Source organism: Aspergillus brasiliensis, assembly GCF_001889945.1.
Source record: "Aspergillus brasiliensis CBS 101740 unplaced genomic scaffold ASPBRscaffold_25, whole genome shotgun sequence".
Taxonomy (NCBI): Eukaryota; Fungi; Ascomycota; class Eurotiomycetes; order Eurotiales; family Aspergillaceae; genus Aspergillus; species Aspergillus brasiliensis.
In genome coordinates, this window is record NW_027137466.1 from 55,017 (window position 1) to 75,160 (window position 20,144).

The window sequence follows — 20,144 nt, forward strand, 5'->3', positions numbered from 1 at the left end:
CCATCAACTTCTCATGCATTTTTCTCATACAATAAACGACCAGGAAGACAGGTTGTGGCGTTCTGAGCTTTCACCAATCAATGTTGCTGGCTGCTGGTCGAGGATAAAAGGGGTTAAAGGAGGGACTGTTCATTTCTTTCTTCCACCTTCCGCGGGGCTGTATGTGCCTGGAGGAAGCCGGAATCTCCGGACCATGTTTTGGCGTAGTTCTTGTTTGGTTTTGGGTTTCATTTGCCTGAGGGCGTTCTGCGATGTGGCTGTAACGACGGCTTTAATTTCCTGCATCTTATTTTTTTTATTACTCCAGATATCACCCACGCGAGGTAGCATTGACTCCTGATGACCCAATGAGACATATGATGATTCAACACCCAACAGATGAATATTCAAATGAATTAGTGTACATTATGGTACCACCCCGAAGATCTTTCCATACAACTCATCATATATCCCATCGAACTACATTATGTAGTTCACTTCCTATCAGTCAATGAAATAAAAATCCACTTACCTACTAATCCGCACCCTATCAAACATCCTCAACCATAGATAGGAAGAACTTCCACACTACTTGCTATATTTGAGGGATAACTGCACTCCATCAAAGAGAGCAATTAAGATATGAAACGCATTTATATATATATATATATATATATATGTGTGTGTGTGTGTGTGTGTGTGTGTATCATTAGGAAACAGAATAACAAAGACAGACATACCCATCCTACTACTACTTACTACATACATGTCTTTTGCTTCCTTCCTTCCTTCCATCCATCCATCATTCTGCCTTCAGTCCATTTCCATTCTCTTCCCAACCTGCACCAAAACCGGCTTTAGCGTGAGGGTTAGTCTGGAGGAGGGGACCTAGTTAGGTGTTTTCTGTATCTAGGAAAAGCGCTATGAACCTGGTGGAAGGTATAAAAAAAAGAAGACCGAGAACAGATTATTAGTAGGTACTTTTGTGATCTCATTGCAGGAAATTGAGCCACTTACCTACCAATGACGGACCGATCGGGAGACGAGGGAGGAGAACTTAGGCAGGCAGACAAACAAGGCAGGTTTTCAGTGTGGTTTTGGTTAGAGGTTGGGGAAGGGGGGGGGGATACTTAGTGGAATGAAACAAGTACTGCGTGCAACATGAGCAGGGAAATTTATCACGGTATGGATAGCAATTGGATCATGGAATGAGGTAGCTAGCTACTTTGTAAAATTACTCTGTAGGGAGTTGGTTGATTGATTGGTTGGTTGGTGGTAGACTGATTAATAACAGGAGGTGCTATAGTTCACTAAGGAGATGGCTGGTGGGAATAAACATCGGTGCCTAATCGCTAGTGAGGATGAACTAGTACAAATTGCAAGCTACTACGGAGGATCTACTAGATATGTCTGGAGCCGGATCATACGTCAGTGCGGCTAGAAGTGAGCTGGTGGCTCACTCTAGTATGTGCAGGGGTGGTGGAGCAAGTGAACGATGGTTAATGAGTCCATTGTATCTGTAGGGTGGGCTCATGAGCCGGAGACCCCGTTTGCAATGACATATATGCATGCACCAATGGTAATAATCAAACTCCTAGATACCAATAAACCTAACTCCCTGTTGCATTCGAGGTTTTTGGACTGTAACGAGGAGTATCAGCACCATGATCCAGATTCGCTAGTCGACATCGAACTTATATGTAACGTATACTTACATTGGGTATCATCAACAAGGAACAAGAAGGACGGGGGAAAAAGAGGGCGATGGTCGCGTTGCAGAGGGACTGCACAGCAACCATCATACAGAGCGGAAAACAGGGATTCGTCAAAGTTTCCCATGCGTAGAAGAAATATGGATAAGCACCTAGTGAGGTTCCTTGGCCTCTGCTTGGTTAAAGGCAAGATGTAAGAAAAAGAGAACACAGCCGCACTCAACCCTCCATCACATCTTCCGTAGAGTCACGGAACGTCTCCGGGAAGAAGCCCGGTGGCGGCCAAATATCGGCAATTGACGGTGGATGTACTAACGGCTGAGTCCCAGCGAGTCGATCTGGGTCATGGCAGAATGCCTGGAAGGTACTCTCGTCAATAAACCCGAAATCCTTCAGCGCAGCCTCGCGATTGTTAGCCCATTCGGTGGTGTCGAGATATGCAAGATCCTTAAAGATGGCGTCCACGTCGCCTGTCACCCCGATACGCTCGGTCGTATCTGAGCCCCTATCCCCCGAAGGTACAGAACGCTCGGATATAATGCCAGGGCCTGTGACCGACATCATCGAACTCGATACGCCAGAGTCGGGGGTGGACGGATGGGGACGCGGGCCCCGCGGTAATGCTGCATTCAAAGTAGCAGCAGCAGCAGGCTCAGATTTGTCCATGTGTGCCGCGCGTCCGTCCAAGGATTGCTGGAAAGACGCATCCATCATAGATAGATCGGAATTCTCCACCGTCGGATCTTTCGGCGTCATGTACTGCCCGTCTACAGGGATAGTGATGCCCATTATGGTGGATGTATAATCGGAGCCCCCCATGCCCGGTGCAGCACTTCTCATGTGGGGGTTCATCGAATTTTCGCCCATGAAGCTCGGATACCCTGCCGTCGATGTTGTCAAAGACCCAGGGGGTAGTGCAGTACTGGTCATACCGCTAGTAATTCCGGGGGCTGATGCTGCATCGGGTGGCTGGTAGGATAGAGGAGGGTTTCCGGGAAGATCCTTAGAACGGTACCAGTGATCGATCGTAGCGGACAATGACCGATACACTGGCCAAGTTGAACTGAGCTCCGTGGTTCGCTGGAGGAGCGCCTCGGTCCATCGTCCGAAAGGGAACATGTCGGATTCAATCTTGTTGCGCAGAGTGAACGCTTGTTCAGCGATGGTGCGCAAAGAAAGCTCGAATATGGGCGGCAAACCGCAGACCTGGAAGTTATCAATGTGCTGAGACACCATTGGAAGAGCTCTGTAAAGTAGCTTCTTGGCTCCTTCGATAGCTGGCCGTTGGGAGCGGTGCAACCCCAGCTCCTGGGGTGCAATGCGCAGATAAAGCCATAGAAGTGTAGCCACATATGTCAGGCCAAGGTAGCTCTGGTGCGGGAGTAACGCCGAGTGTCGTTCCGGATAGATACTTTCCGGCCCAATCAAGCGACATCCAAGCGGAAGACGATCATCCCAATTCTTGAGCTCCATGACTAATTGTTGTGCGAACAGTGGTGCGTTTGGTCCGGCCGTGGAGTCGCGAGCAATCTTGTTCAGCACACCGGCTAACTCGACCAGTCGATTGAAGCAGCTGAAAGCGAGTAGCGGACCCCGGCGAGGAGGGCTCTTCCCCTGACCAGCTCCCGTAGGTGGCAAGACATCCGCCCACGAGTTCCACTCCTCCAGACCATCTTCTTCTAACAGGCCGACCATGGTGAGATCCCGAGGATGCATGCATGGCCTTCTCGACAACCGGAAGGAAAGCAACGAGTCGATCACGAAACACCCAAGGAAAACCGCTTTTCCTTGCCTCAATTCGTCCGATCGTCGAACATCCATGAAGGCCCCAAGATCCATCGAAATGGCCATGCGTACAGCCTGACCACTCAGCAGCCAGGCAGCAGTCCAGTCCTCCAGGCCGATGTTCACCAACGTCAGCAGCAACAGTGCCTGCACATGTCCAAGCTCGAACCGCTCCGTTTCAGAAGGAATCAAGCTTCGAGCTACCGAGTAATATTCCTTGGTTTTCGAAAGCGCTTCCAACGCCCCGTCCTGCGGGTTAACCCGAGATTGAGAAATGGTATAACTGAGCAAGGCCCACAGCGCGGCGTGGTCACCCGAACCTGGGGCCATTTTTGCGACAGATAGTGGCGCGCTTGCATACAGGTACGATGCTCGTAAGATGTTGTGTTTTGCGACGATCGGGAACCATGAGTGAGTGACTGCGAAATAGACATCCAACAGCTGCGAGGTCTGCGGGGGTAACTGTAGGGCATTTGTAGCGCTGGCGGTATACGACGGGAGCCTATTGTCTGTAGGCGCGGCCAGCCGGGGCCTTTTCGCACGGGGAGAATTCGAAGGCTCAACAACACGCGGAGCATCCTGTGCGAGAGGAGTCGAACTGCGGTCAATCCGAAAACCCCATTCACTTCCGGGGCCGTCATCTTGGTCCTCCCGGGAGCGCTTCCCTGAGCTCTCTGTGACTGGCTCAGAGTTAGCAAGCATCTTCTCGAGCGCACCATATAGGCGACTGGTTTTCCAAGACTCATGTAGCGTCTCTGACGCGCCATCATCAGTCCACAGAGACATGAGCTTCTGTCTCCGCCCAGCAGATTCGGCGGTGATCCCCAGCAGAGTTAGCATTGTGTCTTCGAAGCCATCGATGTTGCAGATCGATAAAGCCCAGAGCTTTTCCAAGCCACGAACATAGCCCTCTGGTAACCCACGCTTCTTTGCATGGGGATCATATGAGCAGGTCTGGCCTGAAGCCTGACAGGCCGAACAAGCGGGACGTAGTCCATCGCACTTGTCCTACAAGCGGGAGGGCATTGTCAGTATGGAGGGTGAAAATAAAGGACATGGTGGAAGACTAGATAGAGACTGAAGGTGGTGGGGGGCAAGCAGATCTAGGATGGAGTAAGGAAGTAGGAAAGCGTAGTAGTAGATCGCCGAGTGAGAAGATAGGCAGCTGAGCTGCAGCTCCGAGGAGATCAAAGGGCACCGAAAACGGGCAAGTACGTGACGTGACGCAAGAACGCTGCCCGGAGCATTACCGAATACAAAATAGAAAACCACCACGCAGTTGTCTCGGGGTTGTATTGCACCGATCGGGCTAAAGAAGATAGAGAAAGATGGGGAAAGAAGAGAAGAGTGGAGAGAGGCAGAAGCAGAGAAGTCAATGTGTAAGACATTAATTGTTCTTAACTGACCTTTTTACTTCGACAGCGATCACAGGCTCTCGACACCCTCTTCCGTCGAGGGGCTTTAGAATCGGAACCCTCGTCCATGGGAGAGGGCTAATTAGAGAAGATATGGCATGTCATGAAAGCAGGAAAAGAGAGGAAGAAGAGAAGAGGGTAGCGAGCGAGATGGGGGTCGGGCCTCGCAGAAAGACACCGACCAGAAGGGGGAAGGTAAAAGAAGAGAGGGAAGGAAAGAAAGGGAAAAAAAAAAAAAAAAAAGAAAAGAAGAAAAATCAAAAAGGCGTGACGGATTAAGGCAGGCAATTCAGTAGGAATAGAAAGTTGTAAAAGTAAACTGGGAAGGTTAATAGTCGCCAGGCAAGCCGAGAAAGGGACCACGGCGGAGGGATTGGAGCAAGCCGAAAAGGCTATCCGCAGTGCATGCCCGTCTGTTATAAAACAAGACCCTCGGTTCCCCAGACGCAATCGGAATAGAACTTGTCGAGAAACGCGATGGCAAGTATTACGCAAGAACCCAGGGAGTCTAAAGATGGATGATAGCTACCACAGCCACCTCAGGGTCTTGCTGTTGAATCCCCTTGGTCCATCCAATCCAATATGGAGTTGCGCATCGGCCCAGACCCATCCTGAGGCAACCAAGTTTAGAAGGGGACCCGGGAAAGTGTTAAAAAAAATACCACTACGAGCTGCAATTGCAGAGAAGAATTGGGACGGGAGAAGGAGGGGAAGGGAAATATCGGGGCAAAAGTCGGGATGAGTAAAAAAACACTAAAAATATTTTTTTTTTAAAAAAAATAGAAATAAAACTTGACTTAGTACTCTCGACTTGACACTAGTTACTCTGTCTTGATGAATTAGTGGATGATGGTTGGGTTTAGTCGACTTTTTCCGGGTGAGTTTTGGGTTCCGTCGGGACTGAGACTGGCAGCTGCAACGATGTTCCAGATTTCAGTCCTAAGAAAATAAGGATAAAATGAGATATGAATAACTCGAATAAATAGAAAAATAATTTTTTTTTCTCAAAGCAGGAGAGAATTGAGATTAGCTAAATAAAAGTGCTAATAAGAAGGCTCTCACCATGAATTTCCCACATTTCGTGTGGTGAGGAAAGGCAATGTAGTGCCTGAGGTCAACACCCCACACCGGATCCCCACGGCTTCTCCACGACGCGATGTGGGAAAGTTTCCTCTCAAGTCCCAACTGCTTCCTTCCCCTACGCAGTCCCTGCACCTTTGGGCTGCAGGAGAACCGAGCCTTCCGCCGTCCATTTCCGTCTTGGCTCGGTGGGATTCGTGCTCCCTCCATAATCCTTGTCTGATAATAATAACTTCATGCTATGCTCAGCCTCCGTTCCTAGCGACACGCAAAAATAGCATTCCTTCGAACCGTGTCAATCAGCCAAGATTTCTTCACATCAATAATCCGCGTAACCAACCACTGCCACTTCCTATTATTATCCTTCGTGTCTGAGGGGACTAATCATACTAAGTCTACGGAGTGGAGGACAATCATAGCGTGCATCTAAGCTTTCGAACCGATGCTGTTTGTAGTTGCTACTATTTTTAGTTCCTCCATCTATGGCCATCATTAACTATATCATGACTAGTTACGAATCATGCGTCCTACAACGCTGACTCCAAACCTCCATTTTCTGTGGCTATCTACCATCACCTAATGGATATATGAAAACTGCGCCCAACCGTCTTGCTAATAAGTAAACGCGAAACCCACCGAGCCCAATCACTAAGCGGATAGAAAACCGCCGAAAACCGGCCGTTCCGCTGTCGGCGGGGACTATTTAAACCCAGTTACCCAGAAGTTCACCCCACAAAGTCGTCGAGCCATAGAAGAATCCAAACCACGGCTACTAAGTACTGTGGCACTCCGAACTAACCGATCTTTTCTCATCTCTGATTCGTCGGTTGCAGGGGTGTCTTCCTCTTCAGCATGCTCCTTGTCCGCGTCAAGCTCATGACTCGGCCCATGAATAATAACCATCAGATCATTCGCGGATCCGGGAAACGATCCGGCATCCCGACTCGGTAGTCATGCAGATGAAGGAGATACACAGTTTCGAGGGTTCCTCGGTCCCAGGCTTCCGGTGTCGGTAGTTATAACCCATCGGGTCCGAACAGTCGTGCAGGGTCCTTACCCCAGGGACGCGAAGCAATACAGTAGTACCACTCACTATACTCCATTTGATTTTAAGCATATACATCCGATTAAATGCCACTGAGTTAATGGGCCAAGGTGCTAGAGCTTAGGCCCAGATTGGCCCGGACTTGACAGAACAATGGTCTCTATCGATTGGTTTACCTTCGTTTTCGCAGCTGCTGGCTACCCACCTATTAGCCCATCACACACCCGCTAAACAGGCGTTTTGTTTCTGCCTGGAGAATGGGGCCGGATTACTTATCAGGCATGCATGCTTATTGATTAATGATTAATATTAGTTAGTTTTGCGGTTGAAGAGACTAATCGAGTAGGTGGCTACCGATGGATGGGGGGATTTATGTCGTATACGGCGAGTCCCGCGGAATGGAGATCGACTATCCGGCTATTGTCTTATCCGGAAACAGTCTGGACGGCAGGCGGTCACTCGTGGCAGATGCGGCGGTCCGGCAATGCGGCTGGAGATGCTGAACCCGTAAACCCTTTGGGACGCCGGTGGCTGATGGCCCGCAACCGAGAATCTCTGCCATCGTTCCCCCGGCTGTCATCTTCTGGTTGTTGTTTAAATGTTATAACCACACTTTCTCCAGCGCCCCCGGTTGCCTTTGCCCAGCAAACCAATCACGCCTCATTTTGCTGCCCTCGCAGGCATGCCAGCTGCTGCGCCAATTGACCGCCTTCCTCCCTGTCGCACTTACTGCACTCCGCCTCCGCCCGACAGCTAGCAAAGCTAGTCACTTTTCCCTCTCCCCCACCATCTTCCCCGGTATACTAGCTTCTCCGCTTCGATTACAGAAAAACTAAAGAGAGGCCATCGCCAACGCTATTCCACCCTCAATTGAAGCATGGCCATTTCGAATATGACGGAGCGCAGATGATTGATCCTCATTGGGTTGCGTCGGATATACTGCTGATATAATCTTGATCTACTACTACCGTTGCTCCAAGCAGCTTAGATTTTCTGCAGCGGACGCTCTTGCTTCCCGCGCACCGACCACACAAGGCGTCCCACTGATCCACGTAAACGTTCACAATGCACAAAATATCCCCGGTAGATAAGCGCCGGAGATTTGATCCGGATGCCTCACTGGTGCTTGTGGGCATCCGGGGGTGCGGAAAGCGTTCTCTGGGATTTGTTGCTGCCACTGCGTTGAAACGGCGGTTCATCACGGAAGACCACTATTTCAAGGAAGTGACCGGACATACCAGGCATGAGTATCTCAAGCGCTATGGAAGTCAGGAGTTTCAGCAACGCGATGTCGAAGTCCTCAAGTCAATGCTTGACAATCACCGCTCCCGTTGCGTGATTGAATGCGGTCTCGGCAGTCTTACTCGTCCGGTTCAAGAGCATCTTCGTCACTATTCTGCTACCAATCCCATTGTATACATTGTTCGCGACATGGATCGCATCCAAAGCCTACTGGGCCTGGAGGAGCAATCGGTCAAGCTGCTGGCCGAGGGCGATCCCTTACACCGAACATGCTCCAATTTCGAGTACTACAACGTTGAAGATCGTTCCAGTATCGCCGCCCAGACGGATGAGGGATCTCCAGATCGACGATGCGTTGGTTATTCCTTCAAGTTGAAGGAAGCGAAGGAGGACTTCACGCGCTTTGTGCGTTTTGTGACGGGCACAGATGTAGGACACACCAGTTATGACTCGCCTTTCGTCCTGCTCGAGACTCCCCCGGAACTCCGGTCCTTCACCCATGCCATTTTTGTACGATCTTCCGATTTGGCCGAAGGCAAGGTCAAAATACAAGAGCTTGAATCAGGTGGTGATGCCATTGAACTTTGTGTTGACCGCTGGGGCGATGGATTGACAGCAACTCTCAGCAAACAAGTCGCTTTACTTCGGAGGAATGCTCGTGCGCCCATCATCATCTCAATAGATAAATCTTCCACAGGAATCGCCAGAGGTGATCTGTCTCCCACAAAGGTGGACAATCTATATTTCGCTATTGTGGAGCATGCCCTACGGCTGGCGGTTGAATATCTGGCTGTGGACTTGAGCCAGGAACGCTCTCGAGTGGAGGAGGCAATCCGCACCAGAGGCAACACAAAGATCATTGGCCAACGCATATTTGAACCTTCCGCGCCGGAGACATGGGAGAGCGAGGAATGTCTTTCTCTCTATTATGAGGCCGAGACGCTGGGGTGCCAGCTCGTTCGCTTCCTTCGGGTGGCCGCGTCGCGTGAGGATAATGCAGCGGTTGCTAAATTTACCAACAAGGTTCATGCCTTGCCTGGCGATCATCCTCCGGTCATTGCATATAACATTGGCCGTCTTGGCCGGACCTCTCAAGTGTTCAATTCCATCCTCACCTCTGTGACACACCCAGCAATCGAGAACTCTTCCGACAACGAGCGAGACCCGCAGATCACGTCTCGCGATGCCGTTCAGGCCTTGTTTCAGAGTTACGTGCTGGACCCGCTCCAGTTCTTCATCCTCGGAGGCAATGTTGCGTACAGTCTCTCCCCTGCGATGCACAACGCTGCTTTCCGTCATTGCGGCATGAGCCATACCTATACTATACCAGACTCACCCTCGCTTGCAATCATGGATCGATTGGGCCGGGATTCTCATTTTGGAGGCTCCAGTGTGGTTCAGCCATGGAGAGTACAGCTTTCCCATAAGCTGGCGGCGAAGAGCCGCCATGTTGAGGCGATCGGTGCAATCAACACGATCGTACCACTACGCGCCGGTCCTGATGGTTCCATGTATCCTCTACAAGAGCAGGCGAGTCGGCGTAATCAGGCTGGTCCTGTGCTAGGGTGGTACGGTGAGAACACGGACTGGGTTGGCATTATGAACTGTATCACCCGTAACCTCTCTCCACGTAATGCCATCAGCCCTTCCAAGACTACTGGGCTAGTGATAGGAGCGGGCGGGATGGCTCGTGCCGCTGTTTATGCCATGCTGCGGCTCGGATGCCGTAAGATCTTCATCTACAACCGAACCTTGTCACGGGCGGAAAATGTCGCGCGCCATTTCAACTCATGGGCAGCCTCACAAGTAGACTCGACCGAAGTGGTGTATGTGCTAAAGTCATTGAAGGATGAATGGCCTGAGGACGCCTGTCCGCCTTGCATGATCGCATCTTGTGTGCCTGCGGACCGCGACCGAGATGAACCACCAGCCAACTTTGAGATGCCTATGCAATGGTTGGGAAGCCCAACTGGCGGCGTAGTTCTTGAGGTAAAGTTCTTTGACCAATTGCTATGCGGGCCTAACTGACGTTTGCATGCTAGTTCGCTTATAAGCCCCTGGACACACCACTACTGCGCCAGATGCGTCGGATTCGGAGCGAAACTGGGCGCCCTTGGGTGTTGGTTGATGGGCTTGACAATGTAGTCGAGCAAGCAATACCTCAGTTTGAACTCATGACGGGACGAAAGGCACCCCGTCGCTTGATGTTCTCCGAGGCCCTTCACAACTACGTTGGCGAGGACGGACACTTTGATGACAAGACGATTCAAGCCAGGCTCGACCATGTTCGGTAACAATTCCGTACGGGTGTGTTAAAGAGCGTTGCTGCATGTCCTCATGTACGGGGGTTATTGATGTTTCATTTTGTAGCTGCGAACGGTGATGGCCCTGAGCCCAGCTCGGGTCACGTTTTAAGGTGTCCTCCAGTCAACCTGCTGCTATGTCTGAAGAACTTCCCTACGAGGGATATGAGGGATATGTCAGGGGATTTCTACGTTGAGAGGGATTGAGAAAGGCACCTTTATGCGAGGCATAAGGTAGGCGCGGCAGTGAAAGGCTACGACTTAGCCAGGATATACAAGCCCGCTCATTCAACATATCCTGGCGATGCCACCAGTGGGTTAAAATCCCTGCATCTGGACGTGGGTTCTCACTGGTCACTGACTGTGATCCACTAATGTGCCCGATCCGACGGATGTTAATGGCGTGACATCAGGCCAGATTACAGCTGCTGATGCACATGTTACTTCGACCACACATGCATGCATGGCCAGGCAGCCATAAACCACTGCCCAGGGTTGTACGCTCAACCGGGGAGCATAATATACGTTGTCAGCGGCGGTTAAAACCGGGTGTTTTCGGTGTTTAGCGAGCGAGATCTCTGCTGCTGCATTTGTATTACGCCATCAGAATTAAGCAGAGGAAGTTTCATATGCAATAACCATTTTAATAGTCAGAGAGACTTTCAGTGACATCCCAGAAAAAGTGTGCAGCCATAGTAGATAGTCTACAAACAACAACAAGGTCCTTCAATAGATTCTCTCTCAGCTAGCTCTGCGAGATGACATCTATCATGTTTGACGTACATGCGCTTTGCAATCTTTGTGATAGTGGCTTTGCTTCAAAATACAGATGGGGACGCAGTCAAATGGTATTGAAAGTAATCATGAATTGGTATACCTAAAGACTGATAGAACCGGATGGAACGGCATATCATTTGTATAACACTACGACGACGCGCACCACTCTCTCATCCGGAGCTTCATTGTATTAGCAAAAGCAACCACTCTAATGCTCAGTCATTTTTACCCACCATGAAGCCATGCAACGCCAGAACTAACTGACTTGAGCCCTCCCGAAAGTCATTGGCCATCATTCAAATCATTGATTAGCATACCATACCAATTCAGCTGTAATCTTCAGATGAATGAATAAACCGTCCTACGCCCACCCACCCAACCATTCTCTCCATCCACAATAGCACCTCCCTTGTAGAAGTGATGATTAGCTCCTAATAAACATGTACATCCCACCTACCCATTCATCACAGCTCTACAGTATATAATAGAGGACACGTGTCTTACGTACTTCGATCTGCATCAACATGACATAGCATTCCTCAGAGGTATTAGCAGGGGCTCAAATACTTTCGCTGGCGTTTGGAATGTTAGCATAGGCGCACGGACGGGAACAAGCATTCAAAAGGCACAGAAGGTGAAGGTTAAATAGACATGAGGAATGACGGATAATACAAAGATATAATGAGACGGGTAGAGTTGGGTCCTTTTGATTCATTCTTTGCTTCTTCAATTCGTTTCTGCTCTTGTCGTTCAGTTAAGTTACTGTTGCATTGATTGCAGTTGCGGGGATATCCTATGAAACAAATGGTACATCTGCCTGTTGAATACGGATGAGAATAGCACCACCATGCACAACTGCTACATCGCAGTGTTACTTCTGCTCAGCAGTAGTAGCAATGTACTCGCGACCCAGCGCACAACAGACGAGTTCACCTTCAGCTGCGACCCATTGACGACTCAACTATCTGATCCGATAGTCGCGCCGGGGAAACCATCTACGCACACACATGTCGTTACTGGGGGGACAGCATTCCAGAGAACAATGGGCGAGAATACGGCGCAGAACGCACAAGGCACGACGTGCGAAGTGGATATGGATAGGAGCAATTATTGGATTCCGCAGCTTTATCATCGCATGGAGAATGGGTCGTTTGAGCTCGTGGAGTATCAGTCCAGTGTAGGTATTGCGTTGGACTTAGTTGAGAGTCCTGGACTGGAAGCTTGGTTGAGGACTGAGATGAACTGGCTAATGAATTAGATAGAGTATTTACTACTTTGATCGAGCGTGTAATTATACGGCTGGTGCTACGGATTGTGACGCGAAGGTGGTTCCGTTGGCGCCGCCAAAGGGCCTGCGCATGCTTGCTGGGGATCCGAGTCTTCGGTTTGTTTGCCTGTTCTCTATCTAGGATGGGCGACAGTACTGATATCAGATGGTGAACAGGACCTATAACGATTCGCACTGGTCCCAGCGTGCCGTCAGTCATATGTGCATTGGCAAAGATGGAAGCTCGAATGAGACAAAAGGCCTGCCTGAGCAGCCTTGTGAAACGTTGAGGTCGCAGGTTTTTATGCCCTCCTGCTGGGATGGTGAGAATCTGGACAGCTCAGACCATAAGAGTCATGTAGGTGTCGCTGTCTGTAGGCATACTGGGGTGCGCTGTTGGATGTGCTGACAGTACTTGTAGATGGCGTATCCCGACACTGGAGACTATAACAAGGGTGTTTGTCCCGAGTCTCATCCCATTGCGATATATTCCATCTTTCTGGAGTTCTTCTTCAATACATCGCCTTATCCAGACTACGAGAACTGGATATATGCGACAGGTGATGATACAGGATACGGCTTGCACGGAGATTTCATGTACGGTTGGACAGACCAGGTCGCCTTGCAGCAGGCGATAGACACCTGTACCGATCCACAGGGATTGACAGACCCAGACTGCTCGATAACAAAGGATCAAACAAGAGACTTGGCTCCAGTTTCGCAGCCATTGGATGTGCCTGCACCAGACGACAATATTGGCCAGAATGGCCCCGTTGATAGATTGCCCGGTCATCATAACTGGGCGACTGAGGATGACGATTCGACATAGCATGGGTGAGTTGGGCCTGCAAAATCCAACATCGAGTTCGTGTATATAGCTTCGATGCGGCGATGTAGTAGCAACATGTCATTGCGCGTTCTTTCGGCGACTTTAAACGGTCCATAATTTAAGCATCTGGCACGCGAGGAGGACAGCTGCCTTATGGTGAGTTGCGGACTGACACATGGGGCCTCCAATTCTGGGTGACTTTCATGCTGGTTTCAGAACCGTGACACCGGCCTCAGGTCCTGCAGAATGCTGGACGGGACTGTAGCCAAGGGCACAGGTAGTCATAAGGATGAGAGCCCAGTCATGAGTTGGGCATGCACTTGCAGCGATCGCAACATCAGCCAACGTATCCCATTCCCTTCCGCCACCACTTCCAGACACCCCGTTGTTCCATCAAACTCCCGAACTCCTTGACAGTTTCAACCTCCGACAAACCGGCTCTTGTATCCCTCATTTTCGTTTGGGGTACCTGTTTCTGACCTCGAAGCTCTGTTTGGTTTTCGTCGTGGAGGGGTCCCGGCCGCGTAGCTAGTTGAAAATCCTTGTACCGTAGTTTCCGAACGACAGTCACCCAAGACTCGACAGCGTCTTGGTCTTTCGCCTCGACGTACATGATTCCCGGACATCCACCGGAGCGCAGAAGCACGAAGCAATTGTGTATATCGGCTGCGCGTTTCAGCGCAGACACCTTTTTGCGGGAGGTGATGTGGTGGGTTCGGATGAGGGCGTTGTAGAACATCGTTCCTTATTCGTGTAACTCGGGTTAAGCCATTGAGTTATGGTTGAATATCTGGCATTTCTGCGAAGGACAGGCAACGGGGGGTTTTGTTATGGTAAAGATGGATGCCGACCGCAAGTGTGGTTGGGTGGTGGGAGTGTTTGCTCGGAGGGTGATCGATAAGAGGGAGCGAAATACTCGGACTTAACCGCCCGTGTCGGGGCTTGGAAGCGCTATGGGCGGCAGTTGTGTGACCTAAGCTGCTTAAATGCCTTCCTGAATCTTCAAAGTGTAAGTCGTGTGATGGTACACAGAAGGTGGAAGGATGCTGGGGAAGGACAGCCATGGATAACTAGTCACTTGACGGGAGATCTCGGCTACTGCCAGTGCAGACGCCCAATCAGATGACCGCAGCTGAGTGGACCTTCAATTAGTGGTTATATACTGGCTTGTACCTTATCCTACACAGTCCAAGATCTGATGTGCTGCTGAGTTACAGCAAAAACGAGTCTGCCCCCTGAACATCTTCATCGCCTATCACCTATTTTCCCGGACATTCGGGCAAGGCAGCTACCGGGCTCAAATCATCCCTACTTAATGTCAATCTTTTGGACTTGTTCTTTAATGCGAGTACTAAACCTGTATGTCCCATTGCTTCAGCCATAGCTATAATTTAGACAGACATATAGACATGGGGAATACCGAATCTCACCTCACCAGTCCCTTAATCCATGGCAGATGCTGGAGCATAAAAAACGTCCAGTGCCCAAGGCTTACCTGGAGCTCTGGACCTGGCGAAAGCAATTTTCGCCACGTTTGATTCATTTGATAGCGACAATGAGTCTTCCATATCTCCCCCAAGAGATTTTGATGCTCATAATATCTGCATTGGGTTATGAAGATGGCTTACATGCCATGACAAAGCTTTGTCGAACTTCGAAAACAGTATGTGCCCGCGTGCAGCCCCAATTGTTCCGTCAATTTCCGAGAAAAGATTGCTTTCTCAGTTTGTGGGAACATGCGTATATAGACCCCCTGGACACTGTCATGTGCTTCATGCAGACAGTTATTAATCGGCCTGAACTGGGCGCCTGTGTACGCAAGCTGGATCTGGGGGGTTTCAACCCGAGGGGTCATTGGCGGCAAAACATCCAGAAAGAGCCCCAGAAGGACCAAATAGAGATGCTTGTGGGAGCATGTAACCATCTTCAAGCGGACTGGAAGCGACGGTATCTGACAGGTGCTGTGGGCAGCCCTGTAAATTCATTGATCATGCTTTTAATAACCTTGACGCCCAACTTGGAAGCATTAACACTCAGAGCTACCGAAGAAGAAGGACTAGAAGGATTGGACCTGCTCTGGGAACGAGATTCCCTCGGCATACGCAGCTACGGGTATCTCACCAACCTGAAGACATTTGGTATTGTATGGGGAACTGGGGTCCACAAATCGATAAGCGAACTGATTCATCTGATGCATCTGCCTAAACTGGATGTGCTTTATATGTCTGGCGCTAATGAGCATGCTCCTGGCTGTCCACCTTTCGACCTCCTCCGACCCGCGTCTCTAAGCATTACGACACTGGAATTAGCAGGCTCTACACTTCATCAGAACACAGTGCGCCAAATTGTTCGTGCATACAAGTGTTTGAAGGTATTCTGTTTTAGTGCGGCACTAAATGCAACCTGTACATACGACTATCTGCTCAGAGTATCAGATATAGTATCTGTGTTGGAGCCTCATCAGAACAGCCTACGAGAAATTAAGCTCAACACCAGAGACTTAGAGTTCGTCCATGGAAGTCCAGATGGGAATCAATATGGCTCATTTACGGCCTTCACAAGCCTCAAATTCCTTGAACTAGAGCAATGTGGGATACAAGATGTCGCAGGCCTTCCAGATTCACTAGAACGCCTGAGTCTAATTTCATGTAACCGCCCTGTGTATTCGTTTCTGGCTAACCTAATATCGAAGAGCAAAAACGGCCGGTTACCTCTGAAATCCCTCAGCATACGCCAAGCGCAGGCTGAATTCGGCGAGGAGAACCAAGATTGGATCCTCGGGATCGGGCCACTTTATGACTGGCTTTGTACTAAAGAGGGCCAATCGGCAATGATAGAGGCATGTCGACGCTTGGACAATTTCATCAAGACAGCAGACTTTTCCGTCGAGATCTTTGATTGCACGGCCTGGGGGGTATACGTTGCCGAACAGGAATTAAACGGGGGCGCTGTGGCTGACCATACCGCATAGGCGCTTCTTCGTCAGATTTTGGAAGGCGTTTAGGTATATACCTGTCTGAAAGGGAAGAGTTATTTGTCCCATCTTAGTGATAGGCTGTCTTGATCATTTACTCGCTTTTTACATGGTTCCTTATATTGAAGTTGCGCTACGACCTGTCCATGTAGGGTTGGCTTTCAGGATGCTTCACTTGTATCATTGCTAAGTGAGAGGATATGGTAAATCAATATACCTGTAGCAGTAGAACATACGATCAAGCCAAACGCTGTACACGTCTGACCATACTTTAGGGACTTGTAGTAATCTGACTACTACCCGAACAAACCTTGTATACTACAATGTTCATGATTATTGCATGAGTATTCCCAGCTGCACATACACACACCCCATGATATTCAAATCACATCTAAAACCCGAAACCCTATCAGTAGTCATCCAATCTAATCCTTGTAAGAAAACAAGCAAATGTATAATATGGTATCACATCGCTATGCCAAAACAAACAAAATCAAGAACCATTTATCAACCCCACACACATCATCTCACCCGCTCCCACCCTTAGTAACATTATAATCTATGACTATATACCAACCACAATCCCCAACCTAAGCCCCAAGCACCACTCCCCAAAAACTAACCGGCATCGGAATCGACGCAATCGCCTCTGGCAGCTGACTATAATTCAGGAACCACGGACTGGTATAATAGCCCCACGCGGCCACGAACATTGCATCCACGAGCCAAATAACAACCCGAGAGACGTTACTCTCCGCAGGGAGCACACGCGGCAGGATTTGATCGGAGATGATCTGCTGCACGACCACACAGGCGGGCAGGACGCAGAAGAAGAACATCATCATGAACGCGGCGTACCAGTCTTTCGAGGCGGCGTAGGTCCCTGCTGCGTGCACGACGCCTGATACCATGAAAGAGAGACAGACGACGAGGAGACGCTTGAGGCCGAGGGGACATGAGTCCGGGATGAGGGAGAGCGAGAGGGCTAGGAATGGACGACGGCAGAGGTCGTGCCACATTTTGCCCCAGATGTCTGCATTGATGATTTGTTAGTCTTGATGTGATTAAAAGGGCTAGGAGAGAGGTGTGTGACATACCTCGTAGGCTAAATGTGAACATGTATCTGATTGCCCCGAAGACAGGTGGATACATCCATGGTTCTCCTGCGAGCTGCGGAGAGATGATCCGCAGCACACCGACGGAGAATACACCGGTGGCGGCGTGAATTCCGTCTACGAAGGCGTAGGAGGCCATCCAACATACCGGCGGGAGGATGAACAGCCTGATCACACCCTCAGTCGTGGCAGGGGATGCTTGAATGTTCAGCACATTAGTCAGGAATGACTCTACAAAGTTGCTGACGCTGGAGTAGTTCCGCCCAATAGCTGCCTGATACGAGTCGATGATGAAATAGGCTACGAGAGCCCGAATGAGCTTGCCTCTCAGGAACGAGACGCGGTCATCGTCAGCTACCACAACGATGTCCTCGCGTTTAGGGACGCATCCATTTGCGCCGTCCGGGGCTGGGGGAGCCTCGATCTTCCGGACGGGAGGCTGGTACTTGTGAGAGCCGTAGCTCCAGCCCACGGCGCGTGGGTTAACAATCAGATCACAGATCTGGAGAAAGCGCTTCCACCCTAGGGTGGGAGATATGGGCTCCCATGTATATACGGGAGAACCGGACAGGTAAGACACTCTCTGCAGGCGCTTCAAGCGACTCAGATCATGGCACAAGAGGAGTTCCACAGCCCGGATGACAAAGGAAGTGGACAGGAATGCATTGGTATATCTGATGAAATCCCTGGTGTCGGGCGGGTAGAAAATGGCGCTGCAGGCGCTGAGGACGATGATGCCATAGAGGGTGTCTCTCAGGCCCGGAAGCAAGGGGAACTTGACGTGCAAAAATAAAGCCGCAATCAAGACGGGCAGGGTGTACATGTTGCGGAGGAGATGAGTTTCAGGACGGAAACTCCAGGGGATACCACCCACATGCGGAAAAGACAAGGAAAACGAAAGCAACGCGATCTAAGCTGAGGCGAGGAAATGTTGAGGGTGTTCAAATGACATTGTTGGAGTGGCGGCGATTGGATGTTCCTTTGGCGCGGCTGATCATCCGCGCGGGCCCGCATTAATCAGCGGTCTCGGATTCTGATATCCACTCCGGTTGCCCGCTTCGGGGAGAGAACAGATAACTTGTTGGGCTGTGTGCCAGATTATCGTGATGGGGGGTTTAGGTTTTTCTTGGCTCAGGATTAGCGGATATTTTATGGTATTGCGTTTGAAGAAGTTGGAGCTCTTTCCAACGAGGTCGGCCTTTGGAACCCGCCAGTTCCCGACGGGTGACAACTGGTGAGAAACTCCGCGGAGTAGCCATGCCAGGGCTGACTGTTCTGGTTGTATTTGAGATGCCCATGCTTAGACCCACTACAGTGCCCAAGTGGCATGCTTGCTCTCGCTTTTGTGGATACTTTGTTAAACCTGCACTGCTTTGTTGCTTAATGGAGAATGCTTGCTCTCGCACCGCAATGGGATGCCTGGATACTAGCTTCACAATGGCAGAATTATGTATGTATCGCAGTCAATTCACCCTCCAATATCAGTCCATTCTTGCCTTCCACACCCTCTCATGAAGTAGACGACACAAGAACGTAGATTGCAGCAAGTACTTCGTCATATGAAGACTGAAGGTGAACAACTCAGCATATTGTATACAATCCCCATTCCTCGCCGCGAATGCTTATCTCTCTCCTCCTCCTCTAATCCAGTGACTAGCAAGACTTTATAGCCAATTGCTATATTGACTTCGGCAAGTGACATCATGTTTATATCCTGAGTCCGACTGAATGCGACTGTGGGTACTGGCGTTGAAATAAATCCTTCATGTTTCTATCTGGCTCAAGCGCATCAATGAATGCGTGATGGAAGTGTTCAGATAACAATGCCCTGTATACTCACTTCTTGAGAGTGACTACACATATTTTTGCATCAAGATAAGACAATATACCTATAATTGTCATTGAAAGTGGATGGAGTGAATCCTGGCATCACTTACTTACTGACAAGAAGACCAGCGGCAACCTCAAACGAGAAATAAAATATATTGGACTCGAAAACACAGCAGAAAAAATCGACGATCCTGGGGCTAAGCGGCACAAGCAAAATGAATGCGGCAACCTTAGTATCGAGTGGTCACCGCTCCTCACAAATAGAGAAAATGACGATGCATCGAGGCACCGTGGGAAAATTAATATTTCGACCCTAATGTATACAGTCATACGTCTGGGCAAGAGGTCTACACGGACTTTACAATAGAGACGTTCAAAAGGAGTTACAGGTAATACTTTAGATAACACAGGCTTTTATTTCGGCCGTCTACTTCCTAAAGCGCACAGCAAAGTCCCAGTGGTTCGACAAAGGCCCTTAGTATCTCGAACAGATCGGTTGTTTACTTCGAGAGGACCGATAAAAGGAAATGTTCCGCGCGGGTAGCATGAGATTTGACTCCAGACCTAATGCCACGCACAGCACATTCAGAAGTGCATCCATCATATGGAGAAGAATCTTAGGGATGCCCAGTACTTGAAAGAAAAGCTTCTGAAGTTCATGCCATTATGTGATGACAGGGTTTCAGAATCTCACTTGGCCATATCTCCATTCCCAGAAGAAGCCGGACTTTATATGCGTCCGGAATCCAAGCTCACCAAGCTAACATTAAGAGACTAGCCTAGCCCCGCCC

The 20,144-nt window shown here is 49.8% G+C and overlaps 6 protein-coding genes across 6 annotated transcripts; 3 read left to right on the forward strand and 3 right to left on the reverse strand.

Annotated features, from left to right (window-relative positions):
• Positions 1–1,558: 1,558 nt before the first annotated feature.
• On the reverse strand, positions 1,559–5,100 carry ASPBRDRAFT_49303 (putative C6 transcription factor). The gene is made up of 2 exons (XM_067626306.1): positions 4,883–5,100; positions 1,559–4,484 (listed from the first exon to the last, which is right to left on the reverse strand). The coding sequence occupies exons 1-2, from the start codon at positions 4,958–4,960 to the stop codon at positions 1,911–1,913; spliced, it is 2,652 nt and encodes an 883-aa protein (XP_067473213.1). The 5' UTR covers positions 4,961–5,100; the 3' UTR covers positions 1,559–1,910.
• A 2,981-nt stretch (positions 5,101–8,081) lies between these two features.
• Positions 8,082–10,552, forward strand: ASPBRDRAFT_138982 (repressor protein; the record flags this gene model as incomplete). Its single annotated transcript, XM_067619048.1, has 2 exons — positions 8,082–10,247; positions 10,301–10,552. 2 exons carry the CDS (start codon positions 8,082–8,084, stop codon positions 10,550–10,552), a joined length of 2,418 nt encoding a protein of 805 aa, XP_067473214.1.
• A 1,301-nt stretch (positions 10,553–11,853) lies between these two features.
• Positions 11,854–13,434, forward strand: ASPBRDRAFT_211803 (DUF1996 domain-containing protein; the record flags this gene model as incomplete). Its single annotated transcript, XM_067621940.1, has 4 exons — positions 11,854–12,515; positions 12,601–12,722; positions 12,783–12,963; positions 13,027–13,434. The coding sequence occupies exons 1-4, from the start codon at positions 12,186–12,188 to the stop codon at positions 13,432–13,434; spliced, it is 1,041 nt and encodes a 346-aa protein (XP_067473215.1). The 5' UTR covers positions 11,854–12,185.
• A 337-nt stretch (positions 13,435–13,771) lies between these two features.
• On the reverse strand, positions 13,772–14,173 carry ASPBRDRAFT_60105 (uncharacterized protein; the record flags this gene model as incomplete). Its single annotated transcript, XM_067628170.1, has 1 exon — positions 13,772–14,173. One exon carries the CDS (start codon positions 14,171–14,173, stop codon positions 13,772–13,774), a length of 402 nt encoding a protein of 133 aa, XP_067473216.1.
• An 816-nt stretch (positions 14,174–14,989) lies between these two features.
• On the forward strand, positions 14,990–16,405 carry ASPBRDRAFT_139025 (uncharacterized protein; the record flags this gene model as incomplete). The annotated part of the gene is made up of 1 exon (XM_067619049.1): positions 14,990–16,405. The coding sequence occupies one exon, from the start codon at positions 14,990–14,992 to the stop codon at positions 16,403–16,405; it is 1,416 nt and encodes a 471-aa protein (XP_067473217.1).
• Positions 16,406–16,706: 301 nt separating this feature from the next.
• ASPBRDRAFT_189399 (wax synthase family protein) lies at positions 16,707–18,739 on the reverse strand. The gene is made up of 2 exons (XM_067620162.1): positions 17,506–18,739; positions 16,707–17,441 (listed from the first exon to the last, which is right to left on the reverse strand). The coding sequence occupies exons 1-2, from the start codon at positions 18,344–18,346 to the stop codon at positions 16,999–17,001; spliced, it is 1,284 nt and encodes a 427-aa protein (XP_067473218.1). The 5' UTR covers positions 18,347–18,739; the 3' UTR covers positions 16,707–16,998.
• Positions 18,740–20,144: the final 1,405 nt, after the last annotated feature.